This window comes from Manis javanica, chromosome 15 (genome assembly GCF_040802235.1).
Source record: "Manis javanica isolate MJ-LG chromosome 15, MJ_LKY, whole genome shotgun sequence".
NCBI classification, from domain to species: Eukaryota; Metazoa; Chordata; class Mammalia; order Pholidota; family Manidae; genus Manis; species Manis javanica.
The window spans coordinates 31,903,130-31,924,638 of NC_133170.1; the positions used below are offsets into that span (position 1 = coordinate 31,903,130).

The 21,509-nt window shown below is 45.1% G+C and overlaps 1 protein-coding gene across 1 annotated transcript in view; it reads right to left on the reverse strand.

Moving 5' to 3' along the window:
• CACNA2D4 (calcium voltage-gated channel auxiliary subunit alpha2delta 4) overlaps positions 1-21,509 on the reverse strand; it is a 140,779-nt gene that overhangs the window by 66,813 nt on the left and 52,457 nt on the right. The window contains exons 14-20 of the mRNA XM_073222757.1: positions 21,348-21,425; positions 20,519-20,599; positions 19,902-19,976; positions 10,498-10,584; positions 9,843-9,914; positions 1,132-1,193; positions 12-79 (exon numbers count right to left, since the gene is read on the reverse strand). Of these exons, the coding sequence (XP_073078858.1) occupies positions 12-79; positions 1,132-1,193; positions 9,843-9,914; positions 10,498-10,584; positions 19,902-19,976; positions 20,519-20,599; positions 21,348-21,425 (523 nt within the window). The remainder of the gene's footprint in view (positions 1-11; positions 80-1,131; positions 1,194-9,842; positions 9,915-10,497; positions 10,585-19,901; positions 19,977-20,518; positions 20,600-21,347; positions 21,426-21,509) is intronic.

Sequence of the window (21,509 nt, forward strand, 5' to 3'; positions counted from 1 at the left end):
CACCGACCCACCTTCTTCCACGGACGTGTTTCCCAGGAGGATGTATTCTCCGTGGCCCTGGGATAGCACCACGCCCAGGCTGTGGGGAGAGCAGAGCACACTTGGACTCACCAACAGCACGTGCCGGCCGATGTCCCATCCACCTCCCTCTCCTGCATCAGCTCTGCACTGTGCCAAGCCTCTGGCGTGAGGGTTGTCCCCTCAGTCTGAGGCAGCATTTCTGGTCTTTCAACACCCTTTCTTCTCAAGAAGGACCCTGGAAATTCTACAGGCTGGGGGCCCTTCCACAGACACTTGTCAGGATACAGCTGAGGGGGGCCTCTCGGGGACCCCTGAAATGTACAAAGCTCTCTATGTCTTCCAGGGCTTCACAAATGGGGGATCCTCTCCCACCTGGTGAACCCCACCTTGCTTGCTTCTCTCTCTGGAAAGCTTTGCTTTTGAACCTTGGCTGAATATCAGAATCAACAAAGGAGCTTTAAAGATACTAATGCCTGGGCCCCATCTCAGAAATTGTGGAGTCAATTGGTGAGGAGGGGGTGCAGGCCTCGGCAATTTACGAGATTCCTCAGGCACTCTAATGAGGAGTCAGGGCTGGGAAACACACTTTATTAAGAAATGAGGTAATTTAGAGACAAAGGCTATTCATGTCCTTGTCTGTGTAACACTGAGACTAGAATATTTATGCAGTTTGGAGGGGCCCTAAAAGATCTTCAAATCTGATCTTTCATCTTCCAATTGCTTATAATTGCATTGCTTTAAGATCCTTAAATAGATTATGTCATTTAATAAGCATGATATTTTCAAGAAGTAACTATTGTCAACCTCCATTTTGCAGATGAGGAAGCTAAGGCACAGAGACATTAAGTGACTTGACTAAGGTCACACAGCCTGTAAGTGGTGCAGTTGGGATTCAAACCCAGGCAGTTTGGCTCCAGACCCTGCCCACTAAGCAAAGCTGGTGTAGACTTCAAGTTTCCTGGATGTAGACCTGGGTCTTTTCTGTTACCACAAAACTGTCAACTAAATATGACTAAATCCATCCCTCAGACCTGAAAGCTCTGCCCTGAGTCGTTGGTATTCATGTCCCACCCACCTCTGCCCCCTGGAAATTAAACGTGGGTCCCTCACCTGAAAGGCGTGTCACTGATGTCTGTGAAGAAGTAGTCATGGGTCAGGGACAGAACTCTCTTCTGAAAGAGAGGAAAGAAAAGGGTGTTTGCTGGGGAGAAGAGCACCTGGCCACACCACCGACCTCTCCCCTGATGCCCCGGGTTTCACCACCTCTGTGCGGCCTCCCTCACGTCTGCGCCTTCCCTGGCTGTCACGGGCACGCGTCAGCTTGCTGACATGCCCAGGCAGAATTATCGCCAGGCCCAGCAAACTGCAGCCCTTGGGCGCTGACTGACGGAGGAACCGAGGTCAGGACTATTCCATCAAGTGGCCACTGGCCACGTGTGGCTACCGAGCACTTGAAAGGTGCCCTGGAGGAACTGAGGAGCTACTGAGGTAGCCAGAGGAGCTAGTGGCTGCTGTACTGGACAGTGCGGGTGTACACGGTGACGACAGCGTGTAAGGGTCCTGCAGGACCAGAGGGGAGGCTGCAGCCGGAGCTCATTTGAGTAGGTCCCTACGCCCGTCCCCCAAGGGAGGATGGGGGCACCCCCCCCAATAGCCCCTCCCACGGCCTTGTCCAACTTCGGGTTCCTTGAAAGCTGCCAGGCTTCGGGTTTTAGGGCCTTGAGTTGGGGCGTCACAGGGTGCATTGGGTGGCGGGGGCTCGGGGGGGGGGCCTCCGTCAGCGGCTGGCCACGCCCTTTCCGGGAAAGCCCTTTTTGCTACTCTAAGCGCTGCCTCCTCACTTGCAGACTAGGAGGGACACCAGCACCTCCCGCACACGCGGCTGGGAGGTGGGGGGGTGTCGAGGGGCCGCGGGCGCAGACGGGCCGTGGCGCAGAGCGCGTGGGCGCTGCAATCTGCGGGGTGGCCGCTCGGACTACCCTTGCCCCTTCCCGGCTTCCTCTTTCCGTTTGGAAACTGAAGTGAGGTGTCAAACGGGACACCGGGGGAGGGCTGGCCTGAAGGATCGTATCTACAGGAAACTGGCTTTAGCCAGACCGGAGGGAAGAGTTCCCTAGCCGCTGCCTCATCCCGTGGGCTGCCCTCCGGCTCCGTGGCTTCCGTCAGGCCCGCTCTCCACCTCCCTGCCTCCCAACAGCCTCGGGCGGGTGGCGGCCAGCAAGGCTGGTGGTGGGCTTGGGAGCCCTGCGTGTTGAGGGGAGGCTGGCTTCAGTGTTGGAACTGGAGACAGTCTTTTAAATTTTTCCTTCTGTTTTTTTTATTGAAGAAATGGCAAAATGCACAGATCTTAAGTGTGTCATTCCATTAGTTTTTGATAAATGTCTGCAGCCATGTAGTTCCTTCCCAGTGAAGCCATGAAATGTTTACATCCTCTAAAATCTCTTTGCCTCCTTCCAGTCAGTCCCCACCCTGCCCTTTCATGGGCAAATTCTTTTGAGTTCTATCATTGCGATTAGTTTTGCCTGTTCTTATAGTAGGTACTCGTTTTGCACAACATAATGTCTTTAAAACCCATTATGTTGCTGAATGTGACAGTACGTGCTTTTATCCCTGAGGCAAACACTGGTTTACTTTTACATTCGCCTGTTGATGGGCATCTGGGGTGCTTCCAGTTTGGGGTTATAATGAGTAAAGCTGCTATAAACAGTCTTGAACAAGTCCTATTATGGATATATGTTTTCATTTCTCTTGATAAATACTTAAGAATGGACCTGCTGGGTTATATTCTCAATGTAAGTTTGCCTTTATAAAAAATTGCCAAGCAATTGTCCAAAGTTGTTTTATTATATGTTCATTACCAAAGCATGAGTTCCAAATTCCCTACATATTGCCAGCATTTGATGTTAACAGTCTTTTAAGTTCTAGCCATTCAGAGGGTGTGAAATGGAATCTCATTGTAGTTTTACTTTGAATTTCCCCGTTGACTAGAGATATTGAACATCTTTTCACATGCTTATATTTTCATTTGTGTGTATCTTTATTTGTGAAATATCTGCTCAAGCATTTTGCCCATTTAAAAAATTGGGTTGTTAGTCTTTTCATTAGTAGTTTGTAGGAGGTCTTTATGTATTCCGGATGCAGTGTGTGCCTTGCCTTTTTATTTTCTTAATGGTGCCTTTTGATGAACAGAACCTACTGCTTTTGATGAAGTCTAATTTACCAAATTTTATTTTATGTTGAGTGCTTTCTGTGTTCCAAGAAATCTTTGCATAACTTTAGACTGTGAAAATTTTCTCCAATGTTTTCTTGTAGAAGCCTTATAGCTTTAGCTTTTACATCTCAAATTTATTTTTGTGTATAGTGGGAAATATGGCCCAGTGTTTATTTTTTTCATGCTATTCAGTTGTTCCAGCACTAGCTGCTAAAAAGACTTTCCTTTTTCCATTGACATGCAGAAGTGTCTTTGTTGAAAACCAGTTGAAGATACAGAAGTTTACTTCTGGATTCTCTGTTCCTTTGTCTGTTCTTCTGTGCTACCCAGCTTGGTGACTGTACCTTTATTGTTAGTTCTGCAATCAGGTGGTGTGAATCACCCAAATTTGTTTTTTTAAAGGTAGTTTTGGTCATTTTAGGTCCTTTGTATTTTCATATAAATTTTAGACTCACTTTCTCCCATTCAACTGCTAACTCTGTTCAAATTTTGATTGGGATTGTGTTGGATCTAAAGATCAGTTTGGGCAGAATGTACAGCTTAGCAATATTGCCCTTACAACCCATAAACATGGTTATATCTTCCTATTTATTTAATTTTTTCTTTGACATTCTTTCTGCAATGTTGTGTAGTTTTCAGGGCAGAGGTCGTACACGTCTTTGCTAAATTTATTCCTAAGTACTTAATGTTGTTTGATGCTACTGAAATTGGAACTTAAAAATAATTTTATTTCCAATTGTTCATGCTATATATGAAAATATATTTATTTTTTTTATAATATTGACCTTGTATTCTGTGAACTTGCTAAATTAACTATTCTAATAGTTATTGTGCAGATTCTTTGGATTTTCTATGTAAACAATTATCTTGTTTGTGAATGGAGACAGTTTTTCTTTTTTTTTTCTAACTTTTGTGCCTTTTAGTTTCCATTTTGTTTCCTTTCCTTATAGATCCTTGCAAGGGATAGATCCTTGCAAGATCCAGTGCACTGCTGAGCAGAAGTGGTGATAGCATTCTTCCCTTGTTCACAGTTTTGGAGAGAAAAGTGTTCAGTATTTCACCATTAAAAGTTAGCATTTTCACAGATACCTTTTATCAGACTGAGGAAGTTTCCTTGTGTTCCCAGTTAGGTTTTGTCAAATGCTCTTTCAGCATCTATTGAGATGACCATATGGTGTTTCTTCTTTCTCCTGTTAATGTAATGAAGCACCTTGATTGATCAACTTTTTGAATGTCAAACTAGCCTTAAGTTTTTGGGATAACTCCACCATGTGCTAATTGTTGCCATATATCTTACACATGCACACATCATAAACCCTACAATATAATGCCACAGTTTCTGCCTTAAATTGTCAGTTGTCTTTTTGAGATGTTAAAAGAATAAACAAAGTCTTGCATTAACCCACCTACTTGCCATTCCCAATGCTGCTCATTTCCTCATGCAGAGCTGAGTTTCCATCTGTTCAATTTTTCTTCAGCTGAAGAGCTTCAGCGTGTCTTGTGGTGCAGGTTTGATGGTGATGATCTATGTTCCATTTTATCATCAAATGCCTTTTTTTCAACTTTTTGGAAGGGTATTTTCTCCATATAAATCTGGGTTGACAGGCTTTTTTTTCTTCTAGCATTTAAAAAATATTATTTTATTTGTTTCTGATGAGAAACCAGCCATCATTCTATTATTGTTTTCCTCTAGCTTCTTGTAGGATTTTCCCTTATCTTTGATTTTCAGCAGGTGTTCCATGTATGTTGTGCCTGTGTGTGGTTTTCTTTTTCTTTTTACTTTGCTTGGGGTTTGCTGAGATTCTTGTATCTATTGGTTGACGTTTTTCACCAAGTTGAGGCTATTTGGGCATTCTTTTTTTCAAATATTTTGTTTTTGCTCCATTCCTTCTTCTTCCTTCTGGTACTCCAAGGACATACGTTAGAACACAGGTAACTAAGGGGTAACTTTTTTCAAAATTTTCTTTCTGTTCTTCAGACTGGATACCTTCTATTAATCTGTGTTCACATTCCTTATCCCTTTTTTCCTTCTAATCTACTGCTAAGCTCATCTGGTAAGGAAGAAATGAGACTGTAGCCATTTTCTGTGAAAGGTAAGTACGGGTATTGGGCACTTGCAGCTTGCTCTGATCTGTTGGTTTACCTTCTTGGCATGGGGCACAGCCAGGTTCGAAGCTTCCCCTGCTCCCACTGGATCTGGCTTTCCTCTTCATTTCCTCCAGCTTTCCTTCCCAAATGCTGGCCCTGCTGACCTATGGTGACTTCAAGCTCATCAGTAGATGTGGACACACCAGAATTCCATAGACTTTTTCACTAACTCCCACAGTTTCATGATGTCTTACCCTAGAATAAAACCCTATGTTCACATCCCTTGTAGATGGTTCTGCTTTTTTGATCAAACCCTAACCATTTCTCTGCTGAGATTCTCCATCTATTTGCTCATTATGACCATCTTTTCCTTTAATTTTGTGAGAATATTTATCATATCAATCACACCAATGTTTTAAATTCTTCTAATTCCAACAGCTGGGTAATCTCTGGGTCAGTTTCTAAGACTGCTTTTTCTCTTTGTGCTACATTTGTCTGATAATTGTCATTATATACTGCTATTGGGAGAGATAGGCTGTAGATAATTTGGCTTCCTCTCAAGAGTGTTGATTTTTATGTTAATCATCAAATAAATGATTGACTGATCACCTTAAGCCTAAGGAGGCTTGGATTTACATTTTCCTTAGGGCGGGTCTGTTTCAACTTTGTCTTTAGTTCTAGGGTGAATCCCTCGGCCTTGGTACGAAGTCTTTAAACTATAGCTCTTCTGTTCTTTCAAAGGAAATCCTGAGGTGTCTACCATGCCTCTCTACCTTGTGTGACTTAGACTCCAAATGGTCTCTGCTGCCCAGGCAGCAGCTGAAATCTTTGTTCTGATCTTCAGCTTTCCATTGTTATTTCCCACCATGTGTCTCTTCTATGTGGTTTAGAGGTCAGCCAGGAATTTGAGGGGGGTTTGTGTGTGTGTGTGTATTTAAGTAATATGAGGGGTGGCACCATGATAAATCAGAGTAGAGCAGTACGAGGCTGGGGGCCACTGTAGGGGTCTTTCTACCTGCAAAATAATAACCCATATATATATATGTTATAGCCTGTGGATCCCTCATTTCTAGGGATCTCCCCTCATTTTCAGATACTCTGGAAGTCCAAATTCTGTTCTCTGACACTCTAAGATGGCAACTACAGCTCTCTGCTTGAATTCTAGCTGTTCCATTCTAAATGAACTAGGGAATGCCCTTAAAAAAAAAGTCATATAAATATATGTCTTACTCAGAGAAATTCTCTTGATGCAAGGGTTGAAGCTACTCTTCAGTCCTCACTTCCACCTGCTTTTGATCACTGTCATGTGATTTAAATGTTTGTTTTTTATATTTTGTTCTGATTTATCACTGTCATCTGCTGGAGAGTTAGTCTAATGCCAGCTACTCCCTCATGACCAGAATCAGAACTTTGAGATCATCTTTTAAGGCTGAAGCAAAGGAAGAGAAAAGGAAGAGGTGTGTCCTCTCCCTTTTAACAGAAAGGGAGAGCTGGAGAGGTTTGTAAGATGAGAGTGAAGAGGTGTCAGAACAATCTCCTCCTTTAATAGGTGGCCTGCCTTTGTCAGAAAAAGAAAATTGTGTGAGTGAGTGTGTGTGTGTGTAAGAGAGAAAGTGCCAGCCACAAGGCACCTCCGTTCCATCCCCCGGAGTCCTGTGCCAGAGAGATATGGGGCGAGACTGCCCTGCCTGCCTGTGCTAGCGGCTGGTTTGTGTATGTGAACATGCACCATGTGTGCACATGTGTACACTGTAGTAACTGAAAGCTGGCAAAGAACACTGTGTCTGACTCTATCCCTCCCCCATTGCTAATTATTTATTTTAAACTATTAAATAACGTGCAAATAATAAAAAGGGTCCTGGATAGGATGCTCCAGGATACTTTGATTTTTGGGTTTGTTCTTTTAAACATGTCCCAGGATATCAGACCAGGATGCTACTGATGGATCAGAAATTATGACATCTATTACTGGGTCCACATGTTGTGGCAAGTAGCATCCTACCAAGGTGGCAAAAAAGGAGGCCTGCAGGCCAAAGCTGGACTCCTTCCAAGGTTGATATCCTAAATATCAGCCCAGATTGTGGATTGTGTTCTTAACATTTTTGGAACTAGTCACACACATTTACAAATACGGGTTCCTGGCTGTCCCCTGTAGATGGTGCATGCCCTCACTGGTCTGCCATTGTTCCCCAAGTCTTAGGGCTTGTCTCTTCTGACTCACACTTCTGAGCATGGCCTGTCTGGGCCATAGGTTTCTGAGTCTGTGAGCCCTGCTCTAAGTTCTGCTGAGGTCGCTGCTACTGTCCCTGATAATACCACCATTGTCTCTTGTCTGGAGTTTAGGGGAGATGGAGAAGGGTCTGAACTGATCCACGGGAAATAAGGATACATGCAGAATCCCCTGAAGAAAACAACAAAACAGGTTATCACCTGCCAGGAGGATGGCTTTTTGATATCAGATATTCCCACAATGCTTTGAGAAAGCTTCCCATGGCCTGCACCCGAGGAGTGTGTCTCCTGAAGCAAGGGTGTGAGGTACACCTTGAGTGGCGAGGGTAGGACTAGACAGGTAGCATGAAGGCAAGGGGCGCTCTGTCTGTGACTCCCGAGAGAGAAGGCATGGAAGGAGACGGAGCAGCTGGCAGGGAACCAGACATGGTAAAATCAGGAGTGGCACTATGATAGATCAGAGCAGTGAGAGGCTGGGGGCCACTGGAGGGGCCCTTCTACCTGCAAAATGTCCTATGCACACAGTATGGGCACTGGTGCTCCCAGGCTCAGAATCAGATGAAAGGGTCAAGGGGCTGAGCTATCAGAGGGAGGGGAAACATGAATCCTTAAGAGGGAATTGATTGCTATTCTAAAGAGACTGGGGAGGCCTTTAAGGCTGGAGGGCGAGTTGAGAGTTCAGGGCGTCCTACAGAAAGGCCTCATACACCAGTGGTGGTCAAGAGTGTGTGGTCTGGGGTCAGATGCACATCAGCTTGGCAATTAACCATCAAGGTGACCCTGGGCAAGTTTTCAGCCTCTGAATTTCCTCATCTATGAAACGGAGATAGGGTGGGAGTGTTAAGTGAGTGGTACTCATAAAGTTCCTAGTCCAGCTTCTAATAAACGTTAGCTGCCTTTGTGATGATGATGATTAAGTAATAGAAGAATAATAGGCTTGAACACCTGTGTGCTAGGAGCTGGCCCTCACAGCCATGGTCACCATCTCCCTTCCCTGTGTTCAAGCGCCCATGGGCCAGGAAGCCTTGTTAAATGGCAAATTTAAACAGGATGATCTCTTAGCAACAATGGACAAATGTCAAAGGAATGGGCAGAGGACTCGGGAGAAGCTAGGCTGGCCTGGGTATGGCTGGGACCCTCCCTTGGTGGCTTTGAGTGGTGGGAAGGCAGCGTGAGGACACTGGGAGGGGACAAGCACACCATGTCCGAGCTGGTCCAAGGGAGGTGGAGGCGGCCATGTGCGTGCATGTGACATTCAAAGCATGAAGTCAAGTCCCACTGTAAGCGCTCTGGCACACTGGCGAGGTGAGGGCACCCTTGGCACTGAGTGAGGTCTCCTAGGGAAAAAGGTGGGGGCCCAGGGAAGGAGCTTCTACATTTTTGGATCAGGAAAAGGAGGTGCTGCGGCTGGTGGCCTGACATCGCTGGTGCTGTCCAGTCTGTAAAGGCGCCCTTTTCAGCCCAGAGTTTATGAAAAGCAGGCAGATGACACAGAAATCGGAAACTGGTCCCAGTGCCAAACGCCAGTGCATCTACAAGGGAAGCAATGAGCTGCTTCTCCTTCCCATGCTTTCTTGTTTGGCCTCCATGGAGTCTGTGTTTGTGGAAGAACTTGAGTCTAATTGTTGCAGACAGATGCCTCTGTTCTCAGCCAAGGCAGATGGGCAACAGGAGGAGGAGGTGGGGGTGGCTGCAAGGGAGGAGGTGACATTTGTAAATATGTCAAGGGACAATGCAAATTTAGTGCAAATGCAGTGGAGCCTCTCACATGAGAAGATGAAATGCTCTTTTATAAATGGCATGCTGATCTGTGGAGATAGTAATGGCGTTAGTGAGGTGGCGATTCTGGAATATCTGCGGTTACAGTGGATGAAAATCAGCTCTAGGGAACAGTGATTATTTTCAACCTCTTCCCCTACAATATGTTTCACAAGAGTTGCTAACAATTTTCAAAATTAACTGTTCCTTTTCCCCTTTCCATCATAACAGAAGGGCCAAATGCAGGCAGCATAGGAGGAAAGAAGAGTTGTGTATGGCTTGGGCTAACCGACTGCCTTGCTCAGTCCCTCCAAAGAGTGTCATCTCCACAAGGATGGTGTGCAGCCAGTTCCTCGGGCAGATGCTGCTCTGGGGCTGATGCACACGCGGGTGTGCTCTCACACAAGCCCTCTAGGCCACAGCAGACACTCAATGCCAAGTTCAAATTCAACTAAGTCCAAGTCCCTTGTCACCACCCCGAACCTCCATTAGCTGCAAAGCTGCCTTCTAGGCCCCAGACCCAGAAGCACCTTACCCCTGCGTCCAGTGGGACCTTCACATCCATGGAGACAGAGCCCGTTTCCCCATTGATCATGGCTGTCCTCAGCTTCAAGAGGAAAGATAATGGTGTGAGTTTCTTGGTTTACCCTGGAGGGGATGGGCATTGGGCTTTCCTGACCGGGTTGGCGGTGAAGCCTGGACACACTTTTGGTTCTTCCCTTTCCTCTGAGCAGAACACCGGCAGGGAATACGGGCCCGAGCAGAATGCCGGGAGGGGGCACAGGCAGAATTCTAGCTTACGTGGAGTGGGTCGTTCTGGACACCCACTAAGGTGGTGCTCCAAGGTGGACTGCCGCCTGAGGGAACATAGTGCCCTATTTCCAAGATGTAGGTTTCTCTAGGATGAGCTACTGAACCCAAAGCCAGACTAACACATTCCTAGGACTCAACAAAAGCTGTAGCTCAGAGATATGAGCGCGTTCAGCATCAGGAATCCTTGTGGTTCAGGAAGATCCTGTGGTGTTTTCCATCATTGGAAGAACCACCCACTGAAGGTCTGCTTCTGGTTCAGGCTCGCAGAGGCCCCTCTCAGGGCAGTGTGGTGACCCCAGAGCCCAGGGCCCCGCGGCTGGGCCTGTCACTGGCCGGAAAGCTGCAGGAGCTCCTCTTTCCCTCCTTTCCCCACTCACGGTTTCAGCGTGGTCTTCCCACTCCACCTCAGAGAGGTCCACGCTGTTGTAGTTGGGCCTGGGTCTCACTTTCTTCCCCTCTCTGTACTGCAGTGGGCAGGTCGGGAAGAAAAACACGAGGTTAACATGGGCCCTGCTCAAGCGTGGCCTCTTCTGTAATGCCTTCGGGTATCGTCATTACAGTGTCAGTGATTCCTCGAGGCTGTCCGGGCCAGCCTTCTGCCCAGTGCAGAGCTTCCCTGGCCAGCACCGGGGACGGACAGTCCCACGGTCTTGGGGTGCACCCTTCCCGTGATGAGGAGCTCCCTATTTGGCGAGTCAGCTTTTCAGGTTTGGGGCGGCTCTAATTGTTAGAAAGCTCTTCCTCAGAGCTGAAAGCTCTCTCCTGTACCTGTTCCTCCTGGTCTTAGTTCTGTCCCTGAAACTGCACAGAACATCTTCTCCTGACAACTTTCAGATTTTCCTAGGTGCCTGTCACTCCTAAGATGCCTCAACTCCCTCTGAATATGCTCTTCTTTGTCAGTATCACTTCCAAACCAGAACACCCGGGATAAAAATCAGGATTTTAGATGGGGTCTGACCAGTAGGGTGTGGGGTGTGACCCGTGTGCACCGAAATATACAGCTCTATACAGCTCTGACCACTGCCTCTGATCCTGCTGGATTTCAGGACAGCTGCACCACCCTGACCGCCCACACCTAGGGGTTAGTCAGTTAAATCCCCAGCCTTCCTCATGGGATGTGCTGTTCAGTCACACCTTTACACTCACACTCCAGCACCGAATGTTCTGCAGAACTTTCCAGGCATCTCTAACATATTTCATCTTGTTAATTTCAGCCATTGTTTTAGAAGAATACTTTCCTAATACTAATTTTCTCACTTAATGTATTAGCCATACAGACCACACTTTGTGGCACCTGCCTTCTGTGTTTTTATCTAGTTGATAGAATTTGTGAATGCTACAGAGCCAAGGACACACAGATTCTGCAGTGCCTAACAAAGACCACCCTCAGGCTTGACACAGCTGATAATGAGCCCTCTGAGTGTTATTGTTATTTTCTGGCCCTGACCTCTCTCTCTCTCTCTCATAGCAAGACAAATATTGCCAAGCTCTCTGCTATGAGGTCTGCAGCACTAAACTGCCCAGGTTTAGTTTAGTAATAGGTCAAAAAACAGAAGAGGACAATTTATCACTGGGGTAAGTTAAGAATTAATCAGAGGCTCTACTTGTAGCAGGAGGAGGCTGCCTGCAGATGCTTGAATGCTTGAAGTTCCCTGTCATTGTGTATATTGTTTCTGCCAGGTTTTTCTTTTATCAGGCAAATGTCATCCTTCTTTCTTTCTTTTTTTTTTAAATTTTAGTATCACTAATCTACCATTACATGAAAAACATATGGTTACTACACTCTTCCCATCATAAATTCCCCACCACATACCCCATTACAGTCACTGTTCATCAGCATAGTAAGATGCTATCAAATCACTACCTGTCTTCTCTGTGTTGTACAGCCCTCCCTGTACCCCCCCACCTGCCCTATACATTATGTCTGCTAATCGTAATGCCCCTTTTTCCCCCTTGTCCCTCCTTTCCCACCCATCCTCCCCAGTCCCTTTCCCTTTGGTAACTGTTAGTCCATTCTTGGGTTCTGTGATTCTGCTGCTGTTTGGTTCCTTCAGTTTTTCCTTTGTTGTTATACTCCACAAATGAGGTAAATCATTTGGTACTTGCCTTTCTCCACCTGGCTTATTTCACTGAGCAAAATACCCTCTAGCTCCATCCATGCTGTTGCAAATGGGAGGATATGTTTTCTTCTTATGGCTGAATAATATTCCATTGTATATATGTATCACCTCTTCTTTATACATTCATCTACTGATGGACACTTAGGTTGCTTCCATTTCTTGGCTATTGCAAATAGTGCTGCGATAAACATAGGGGTGCATCTGTCTTTTTCAAACTGGGCTGCTGCATTCTTAGAGTAAATTCCTAGAAGTGGAATTCCTGGGTCAAATGGTATTTCTCTTCTGAGCTTTTTGAGGAACCTCCATATGCTTTCCACAATGGTTGAACTAATTTACATTCCCACCAGCAGTGTAGGAGAGTTCCCCTTTCTCCACAATCTCGCCAACATTTGTTGTTGTTTGTCTTTTCGATGATGGCGATCCTTACTGGTGTGAGGTGATAGCTCATTGTGGTTTTTATTTGCATTTGTCTGACGACTAGTGATGTGGAGCATCTTTTCATGTGTCTGTTGGCCATCTGAATTTCTTCTTTGGAGAACTGTCTGTTCAGCTCCTCTGCCCATTTTTTGATTGGATTATTTGCTTTTTGTTTGTTGAGGTGCATGAGCTCTTTATATATTTTGGATGTCAACCCTTTATTGGATCTGTCATTTATGAATATATTCTCCCATACTGTAGGGTACCTTTTGTTCTATTGGTGGTGTCCTTAGCTGTACAGAAGCTTTTCAGCTTAATATAGTCCCACTTGTTCATTTTTGCTTTTGTTTCCCTTGCCTGGGGAGACATGTTCATGAATAAGTTGCTCATGTTTATGTCCAAGAGATTTTTGCCTATGTTTTTCTCTAAGAGTTTTATGGTTTCATGACTTACATTCAGGTCTTTGATCCATTTCGAATTTACTTTTGTATATGGGGTTAGACAATGATCCAGTTTCATTCTCTTTCATGTAGCTGTCGAGTTTTGCCAGCACCAGCTGTTGAAGAGGGTGTCATTTCCCTGTTGTATGTCCATGGCTCCTTAATCATATATTAACTGACCATATATGTTTAGGTTAATGTCTGGACTCTCTATGCTGTTCCACTGGTCTGTGGCTCTGTTCTTGTGCCAGTACCAAATTGTCTTGATTACTATGGCTTTGTAGTAGTGCTTGAGGTTGGGAAGCAAGATGCCCCCTGCTTTATTCTTCCTTCTCAGGATTGCTTTGGTTATTCGGTGTCTTGGGTGTTTCCACATGAATTTTAGAGCTATTTGTTCCAGTTTGTTGAAGAATGCTATTGGTTTTTTGATAGGGATTGCATTGAATCTGTAGATTGCTTTAGGCAGGATGGCCCTTTTGACAATATTAATTTTTCCTAGCCAAGAGCATGGAATGAGTTTCCATTTGTTAGTGTCCTCTTTAATTTCTCTTAAGAGTGTCTTGTGTTTTTCATGGTATAGGTCTTTCACTTCCTTGGTTAGGTTTATTCCTAGGTATTTTATTCTTTTTGATGCAATTGTGAATGGAATTGTTTTCCTGATTTCTGTTTCTGTTAGTTCATCATTAATGTATAGTAAAGCTACAGATTTCTGTGTATTAATTTTGTATCCTGCAACTTTGCTGAATTCAGATATTAATTCTAGTAGTTTTGGAGTGGAGTCTTTAGGGTTTTTTATGTACAATATCATGTTATCTGCAAACAGGGACACTTTGACTTCTTCTTTACCAATCTGGATGCCTTGTATTTCTTGTTTTGTCTGATTGCCGTGGCTAGGACCTCCAGTACTATGTTGAATAACGGTGGGAAGAGTGGGCATCTCTGTCCTGTTCCCGATTTTAGGGGAAAAGCTTTCAGCTTTTTGCTGTTAAGTATGATGTTGGCTTTGGGTTTGTCATATATGGCCTTTATTATGTTGAGGTACTTGCCCTCTGTACCCATTTTGTTGAGGGTTTTTATCATGAATGGATGTTGAATTTTGTCAAATGCTTATTCAGTATTTATGGGGATGATCATGTGGTTTTTGTCCTTTTTGTTTATGTGGTGGATGATGTGATGGAGTTTCAAATGTTGTACCATCCTTGCTTCCCTGGGATGAATCCCACTTGGTCATGGTGTATGATCCTTTTGATATATTTTTGAATTCGGTTTGCTAATACTTTGTTGAGTATTTTTGCATCTGTGTTCATCAGGGATATTGGTCTGTAGTTTTCTTTTTTGGTGGGGTCTTTGCCTGGTTTTCATATTAGAGTGATGGTGGCTTCATAGAATGAGTTTGAAAGTGTTCCCTCCTCTTCTATATTTTGGAAAACTTTAAGGAGTATGGGTATTATGTCTTCTCTACATGTCTGATAAAATTCAACAGTGAATCCATCTGCTCAAGGGGTTTTGTTCTTGGGTAGTTTTTTGATTACCGATTCAGTTTCTTTGCAGGTAATTGGTCTGTTTAGATTTTCTGTTTCTTCCTTGGTCAGTCTTGGAAGGTTGTATTTTTCTAGGAAGTTGTCCATTTTTTCTAGGTTTTCCAGCTTGTTAGCATATAGATTTTCATTGTATTCTCCAATAATTTTTTATATTTCTGTGGGATCCATTGTGATTTTTCCTTTCTCATTTCTGATTCTGTTGATGTGTGTAGATTCTCTTTTTCTCTTAATAAGTCTGGCTAGGGCTTATCTGTTTTGTTTATTTTTTCAAAGAACCAGTTCTTTGTTTCATTGATTTTTTTCTATTGTTTGATTCTTCTCAACTTTATTTATTTCTTCTCTGATATTTATCATGTCCCTCCTTCTGCTGTCTTTGGGCCCCATTTGTTCTTGTTTTTCCAGTTTCAATAATTGTGATGTTAGACTATTCATTTGGGATTGTTCTTCCTTCTTTAAATTTGCCTGGATTGCCATATACTTTCCTCTTAGAACTGCCTTCGCTGTGTTCCAAAGAAGTTGGGGCTTTGTGCTGTTGTCATTTGTCTCCATATATTGCTTCATCTCTGTTTTAATTTGGTCATTGATCCATTGATTTTTTTTAGGAGCATGTTGTTAAGCATCCATGTGTTTGTGAGCCTTTTTGTTTTCTTTGTACAATTTATTTCTAGTTTTATACCTTTGTGAACTGAGAAGTTAGTTAGTAGAATTTCAATCTTTTGGAATTTGCTGAGGTTCTTTTTGTGGCCTAGTATGTGGTCTATTCTGGAGAATGTTCCATGTGCACTTGAGAAGAATGTGTATCCTGTTGCTTTTGGGTGTAGAGTTCTGTAGATGTCTATTAGGTCCATCTGTTCTAGTGTGTTGTTCAGTGCCTCTGTGTCCTTACTTATTTCTGTCTGGTTGATCTGTCCTTTGGAGTGAGTGGTGTGTTGAAGTCTCCTAACATGAATGCATTGCATTCTATTTCCTCCTTTAGTTCTGTTAGTATTTGTTTCACATATGTAGGTTCCCCTGTGTTGGGTGCAGAGATATTTATAAAGGTTATATCCTCTTGTTGGACTGACCCCTTTATCATTATGAAATGTCCTTCTTTATCTCTTGTTACTTTCTTTGTTTTGAAGTCTACTTTGTCTGATACAAGTACTGCAACACCTGCTTTTTTCTCCTTATTTTTTTTCATGAAATATCTTTTTCCATCCCTTCACTTTTAGTCTGTGTATATCTTTGGGTTTGAGGTGAGTCTCTTGTAAGCAGCATATAGATGGGTCTTGCTCTTTTGTTCATTGTATTCCTCTGTGTCTTTTGACTGGTGCATTCAGTCCATTTACAATTAGGGTGATTATCGATATGTACTTATTGCCATTGCAGGCTTTGAATTCATGGTTACCAAATGTTCAAGAGTAGCTTCTTTACTATCTAACTGCCTAACTTAACTCTCTTAATAAGCTATTATTAACACAGTCTGATGATTCTTTATTTCTCTCCCTTCTTATTCTTTCTCCTCCATTCTTTATATGTTAGGTGTTTTATTCTGTATTCTTCTGTGTTTCCTTTGACTGCTTTTGTGGATAGTTGATTTTATTTTTTGTTTTTAGTTAGTTAGTATTTGATTGGTTTGCTTTCTTTGCTGTGATTTAATTTTGTCTGGTGACATCTATTTAGCCTTAGGAGTGCTTCCATCTAGAGCAATCCCTTTAAAATATTCTGTAGAGATGGTTTATGAGAGGCAAATTCCCTCAACTTTTGCTTGTCTTGAAATTGTTTAATCCCTCCTTCAAATTTAAATGATAATCATGCTGGATACAATATTCTTGGTTCAAGGCCCTTCTGTTTCATTACATTAAATATATCATGCCATTCTCTTCTGGCCTGTAAGGTTTCTGTTGAGAAGACTGATGATAGACTGATGGGTTTTCCTTTGTAGGTGATCTTTTTTCTCTCTCTGGCTGCCTTTAATACTCTGTCCTTGTCTTTGATCTTTGCCATTTTAATTATTATGTGTCTTGGTGTTGTCCTCCTTGGGTCCCTTGTGTTGGGAGGTCTGTGGGCTTTCATGGTCTGAGAGACTATTTCCTTCCCCAGTTTGGGGAAGTTTTCAGCAATTATTTTTTCAAAGACACTTTCTATCCCTTTCTCTGTCTCATCTTCTTCTGATACCCTATAATGCAAATATTGTTCCATTTGGGTTGGTCACACAGTTCTCTTAATATTCTTTCATTCCTAGAGATCTTTTTATCTCTCTCTGCCTCAGCTTCTCTATATTCCTGTTCTCTGATTTCTATTCCATTAACGTCTCTTGCACCTCGTCCAGTCTGCTCTTAAGACTTTCTATTGACTGTTTCATTTCTGTTATCTCCCTCTGGACTTCATCCCTTAGCTCTTGCATATTTCTCTGCAGGTCCATCAGCATGGTTATGACTTTTATTTTGAATTCTTTTTCAGGAAGATTGGTTATATCTATCTCATCAAACCCTCTCTCTGGGGTTGTCTGAGTAATTTCTGACTGGACCAGATTCTTCTGCCTTTTCATGGTGATAAAAGTGGTTGCAGGCATGTGGTGCATGTGTCAGGTGGGACAACAAAGTCACCTCCTGCTTCTTGGTCACCTTGCCCTTCTCCCCTGATTGTGCCATTTACCCACCCACTGGGAGCATTCTCTGGGATAATCTCCTCAGCTGCCATGGGCAGGACGGCCCTTAGGATAGCCTAGCACACTGCGGGGGATCTCAGCCATGCTGGGTGTGTTCTCCTGTGAGAATTGCATCCTTCATGCCTTCCAGACCTTGCTCTGGTTCCTCCACCTGTCCCAGTTAGGTGCACACTGGGAGGAGACTCTGTGTGGTTGCTGTGGGCAGGGCTGTTCCGTGGCTGCTCTGCAGCTGTGGTGGGTCAGCTGGTCTGCTTGCAGCACCAGCCAGGGGAAACAAATAGCAGGCTGCTTATTGCGGTGAGGGGCTTTTGGGGCTGCTTTAACCCCCAGGGTGTTAGGGGACCCAAAGTTCCTCAAGATTCCCAGCCTGCTGGGCTGAGTGTGCCAGGACAATTTTGTCCAGCTGTTGAGCCCTTGTCCCTTTAAGACTTTAAAAAAGTGCCTGCTTTTCTTTTGTCCCAGGGGAGTCAGTTGCGTGGATCCACTTGCAGTCTCCTTCTCAGATTTTATTTTTCCATTTCTCTAATATCTAGTTCACCATGCAATGTCTGTCTGTGCTCCCAGGGCAGATTACTAGGGCTGGTTATTTAGCAGTCCTGTGCTTCCACTCCCTCCCTGCTCTGACTCCTTTCCTCCCACCTGAGAGCTGGGGTGAGGGGGTGCTCAGGTCCCACCAGGTCACGGCTTGTATCTCACCCCCTTTGTGAGATGCTGAGTTCTTGCAGATGTAGATGTAGTCTAGCTGTTGTAATGTATCTTCTGGTCTCTCTTTTAGGAATAGTTGTATTTGTTGTATTTTCAAAAATATGTATGGTTTTGGGAGGAGATTTCCGCCATCCTGCTCACGCCGCCATCTTGAGCCCTGTCATCCTTATTTCTTGCCTGTCCAGGAGATCTGTGGTGTGACTGCCACTCAGTATCCCCGTTTCATTCTTCTCTTTCCTCACCCATGCTCGGAGGATGTTCCCATTCTTGGCCTTTTGCTGTCTGTACTCATGACAAACAGCATTGCCCAGCCTCTTATACCTTGGCTCCATTTCTTTTGAGTAAGATAAATTCCTCATTCATTGCCATTTCCTAATTCTTGATGATACCTGAAAGATCACCATTAGCTCCTCGTATTAAAACCATAGTCCCACTTTGTTAATTGCTCATCCTCTGGGCATGGACACAGAAAGATTTCAGACCCAAAGTATTGCTTTTAACCCTCATTCTGTTTACTATAAGGCATACATACCCTCTGTTATTTTTTTGGCTCAATTATTGTTCTCATTAACATCTGCCATAATTTGACCTGCTTTTCTTAGGAATTCCACTCTGCTGGTTTTACCATAGTTTTTATTCTGCATTGCGTTGGTCTCTAAGTGTTTCATTTGTCCATTTTCTTAATTGGACTGTGAACTTCTATATACGGCATTCTAAGGTTAGGTGCACAGTAAGTCTGCAATATGACTCGATTGGTTGAAGCTTCTATTGATTTACATTATATGGACATGACACATGGGTTTCTGACCAGAGCCCCTTAATTTTACAAGTCAGCTGCAGGATGAACACATTTATTACTTCCCTAGTGGGTCATTTTGTTGGTGCCAGGGCTGACCTCCCAGAACCCGCTGGTGTAGGTGAGTGTCCCCCCAGGGTGCAGGTGGTTGCCCAGTAGAATCTGAATTGGGAAGACAAGAGTGGTCCCCTGGTGTCCTGATCTGCCTCTACTATGAACACCTAGAGTTTGCCTTGAAGAGCCCAGTCAGTTGCCTTATGGACGCTCGGCATTTATCTTGCCCAGATGAAATGGCATGGGGCTTAGACGGATCTCTCATCATGGCACATGGGATAGGTGAGTCCCCAGTAAGTTCTCAGAAAAGTTCTCTGCTATCTACTGCCTTCAGCTGTTACCCTCAATTAAGGATAATACTGGTAGATGGGAAAGAGCTAAGACTCCCCTGGAACTTTAACTCCCTTCTCCTCACTGTCCCCAGTGATCATACCAAGAGGACAGTGTCATAGACAGTGGCCAAGTGCCAAGACCAGAGGCAGTTGGGAGCCCTTAGCCCCGGAAGCAGAACTTTTAGGTAAAATGATGTAACTTTCTCTCTTGGCTGTCAGCTGTTCTGCTGAGTGCATGTGATGTGCCCCCAACCCCCGTGTCAGGATGGGAAGAGGCAGGAACACTCAGGAAGAGTCAGGAAAGCTCAGCGGAGCGCTGCTCTGCTGCCCCACTGTGTGAGGCCTGCCCCTGCCACTTTTACTGTTATCAGCATGGCAGCCCTTGGGCGGGCCCCTGGAGCTCTGCTGGTGTTGCTATGGGACTCCAGGAGGGAGACGGAGCCCTGAGGCAGTGGCAGGAAGCTCAGTGGCTTGGTCTGCAGGGAAGCTGCCCCTCCTGGCATGCTCTCCAGACTGTTCATCAATCAGTGCATGTGTTTGCCTTGTCTCCTGCCAGATTGCTAAAAATCTGAAAACAGAGACCGTGACTTAAATTTTTTTTCTCTTATTACCCATTGAGTTCTTGAATGGAGCCCAATGTGTGTTTATTGTTGTAACTGCTTTTATGAACTACCCCTAAATCCCATATAGTTAAGGTCCCAGAAGGCAAATAAGATCTGTACCTACCAGGGGTCGGAGGTCAGGATGTGAGAGGACGTAGCCATTGTTACTGTTCAGAAAGGCATATCCATGCACTCCGAGCTAGCAGAGATGGGGAGGGAGGGCCATGAGATCCGCGGCTTGTGTCAGAGAACTGGCGCTGGGAATGGGGTTTGGGGTCCCAGGACAGTCAGGTGGCAGCTCACAGCAGGAAGTCCTTCAAACAGGAGTGTGACTGAGCCAGCACTGTGCTTCTAGCCATTAATTTTGAATTCCTCTCCAAATTCTACTGTTTAGAGCAACCATAATAATGCACAGCATCAGCTGGCCTCTTTCCCGCCACATGCTCTAAATGCTTTGACGACGTACTGTCGTTCATCCCCAACAGGACCACATGGCAGGGAGGGGCAGACTGGACACCTGAGGCCCCGGGAAGGGACAGACCTTGCTGAGGGCCACAGGGCAGGTCAGAGCTGGTGGCAACAAGTGGTGACGGGAGCCCAAGGCGCTGTCCCTGTGCTCCGTGCCTGTACTTCCACAGGGCAGCACGGCAGGGCCCCTTCCCAGCCTGGGCTTGGCTGCGCTACCTGCACAGGAGCCCCTGGAGAACCTGTGGTTCCGTGGAGGGACCTGACCTGGCTCACCTTGTACCTTGGCGCAAGCTTCATCAGCTCTCTCAGGGTCACATCAGAGCCCACCACACCCAGAAGAATGCCGTGGGATCGCTGCAAGGAGAAACACCAGGGTCAGCCTGGCTGGACTGGGCCCTCAGCCTTCCCAGCACCTGGACCTGCATGCCATTAGGCCTCGTGTGGTTCTTGTGCATTTGGGTTTTAGGCTGAGCTCTCCGGAGTAAAAGCCTAAAACCTATCAGAAGAGGCCCCAGGAGTAATCTCAGCTTCTGAGAACATTAATGTCTTCCCATTATTAATATTTAAGTTGTAATATTTAAGTAAAATACAAAGTTGAATGAAATATTAATTTTCCTAGCAGAGCTGTAGTATCAGAATCCAAGGGCCCATAATCTGTGGGTGTTCTCAAACATATGGGGAACACTCCCTGACCCGAGGGAGGAGGGAATGCTCCAGAAGTCCCCTCACCAGGGCCTTTACAAACAAGTCAGAGGCTGCCCGAGCTGCGAGGCTGGTGTGGTTTTGCTGGACGGCAGGCAGGAGAGCCCCCAGCCCTACATCCCTGAGGCGGTGGTCCCAAGTGTGCAGCAGTAGACACCCCAAGCTGGCTGAGCAGAATCCCCGGGGGGCTTTGGGAAGTATGGAGCGCACCCCACCTCCCACCCCAGTCCCTCCCGACCAAGGGATTCTGATGTAGCTATCTGGGCACAGGGTCTGGAACCCACATTTAAAGCCCTCCCAGGGTGGCTCCGGCATCCAGCCAAGTCAGAAAACGTGGGTCTGAAGATGATAAACAGGCCCCATGTTCTAACCCCTGCTACAGCTTCTCATGGCAACTCACTGTTTCGTTCTTTTTGCTGAAGACGGGCATGGCCACCGTGGTGAGGAGCGCTGGGTTCTGTGCACTCGAGGTGAAGGGCTGTCAGGGAGGAGGGAGCCAAGGCCAGGGGCTGAGCCCACAGTGTGACAACCCACAGCCACCGATGCCAGCCACCACACCAGG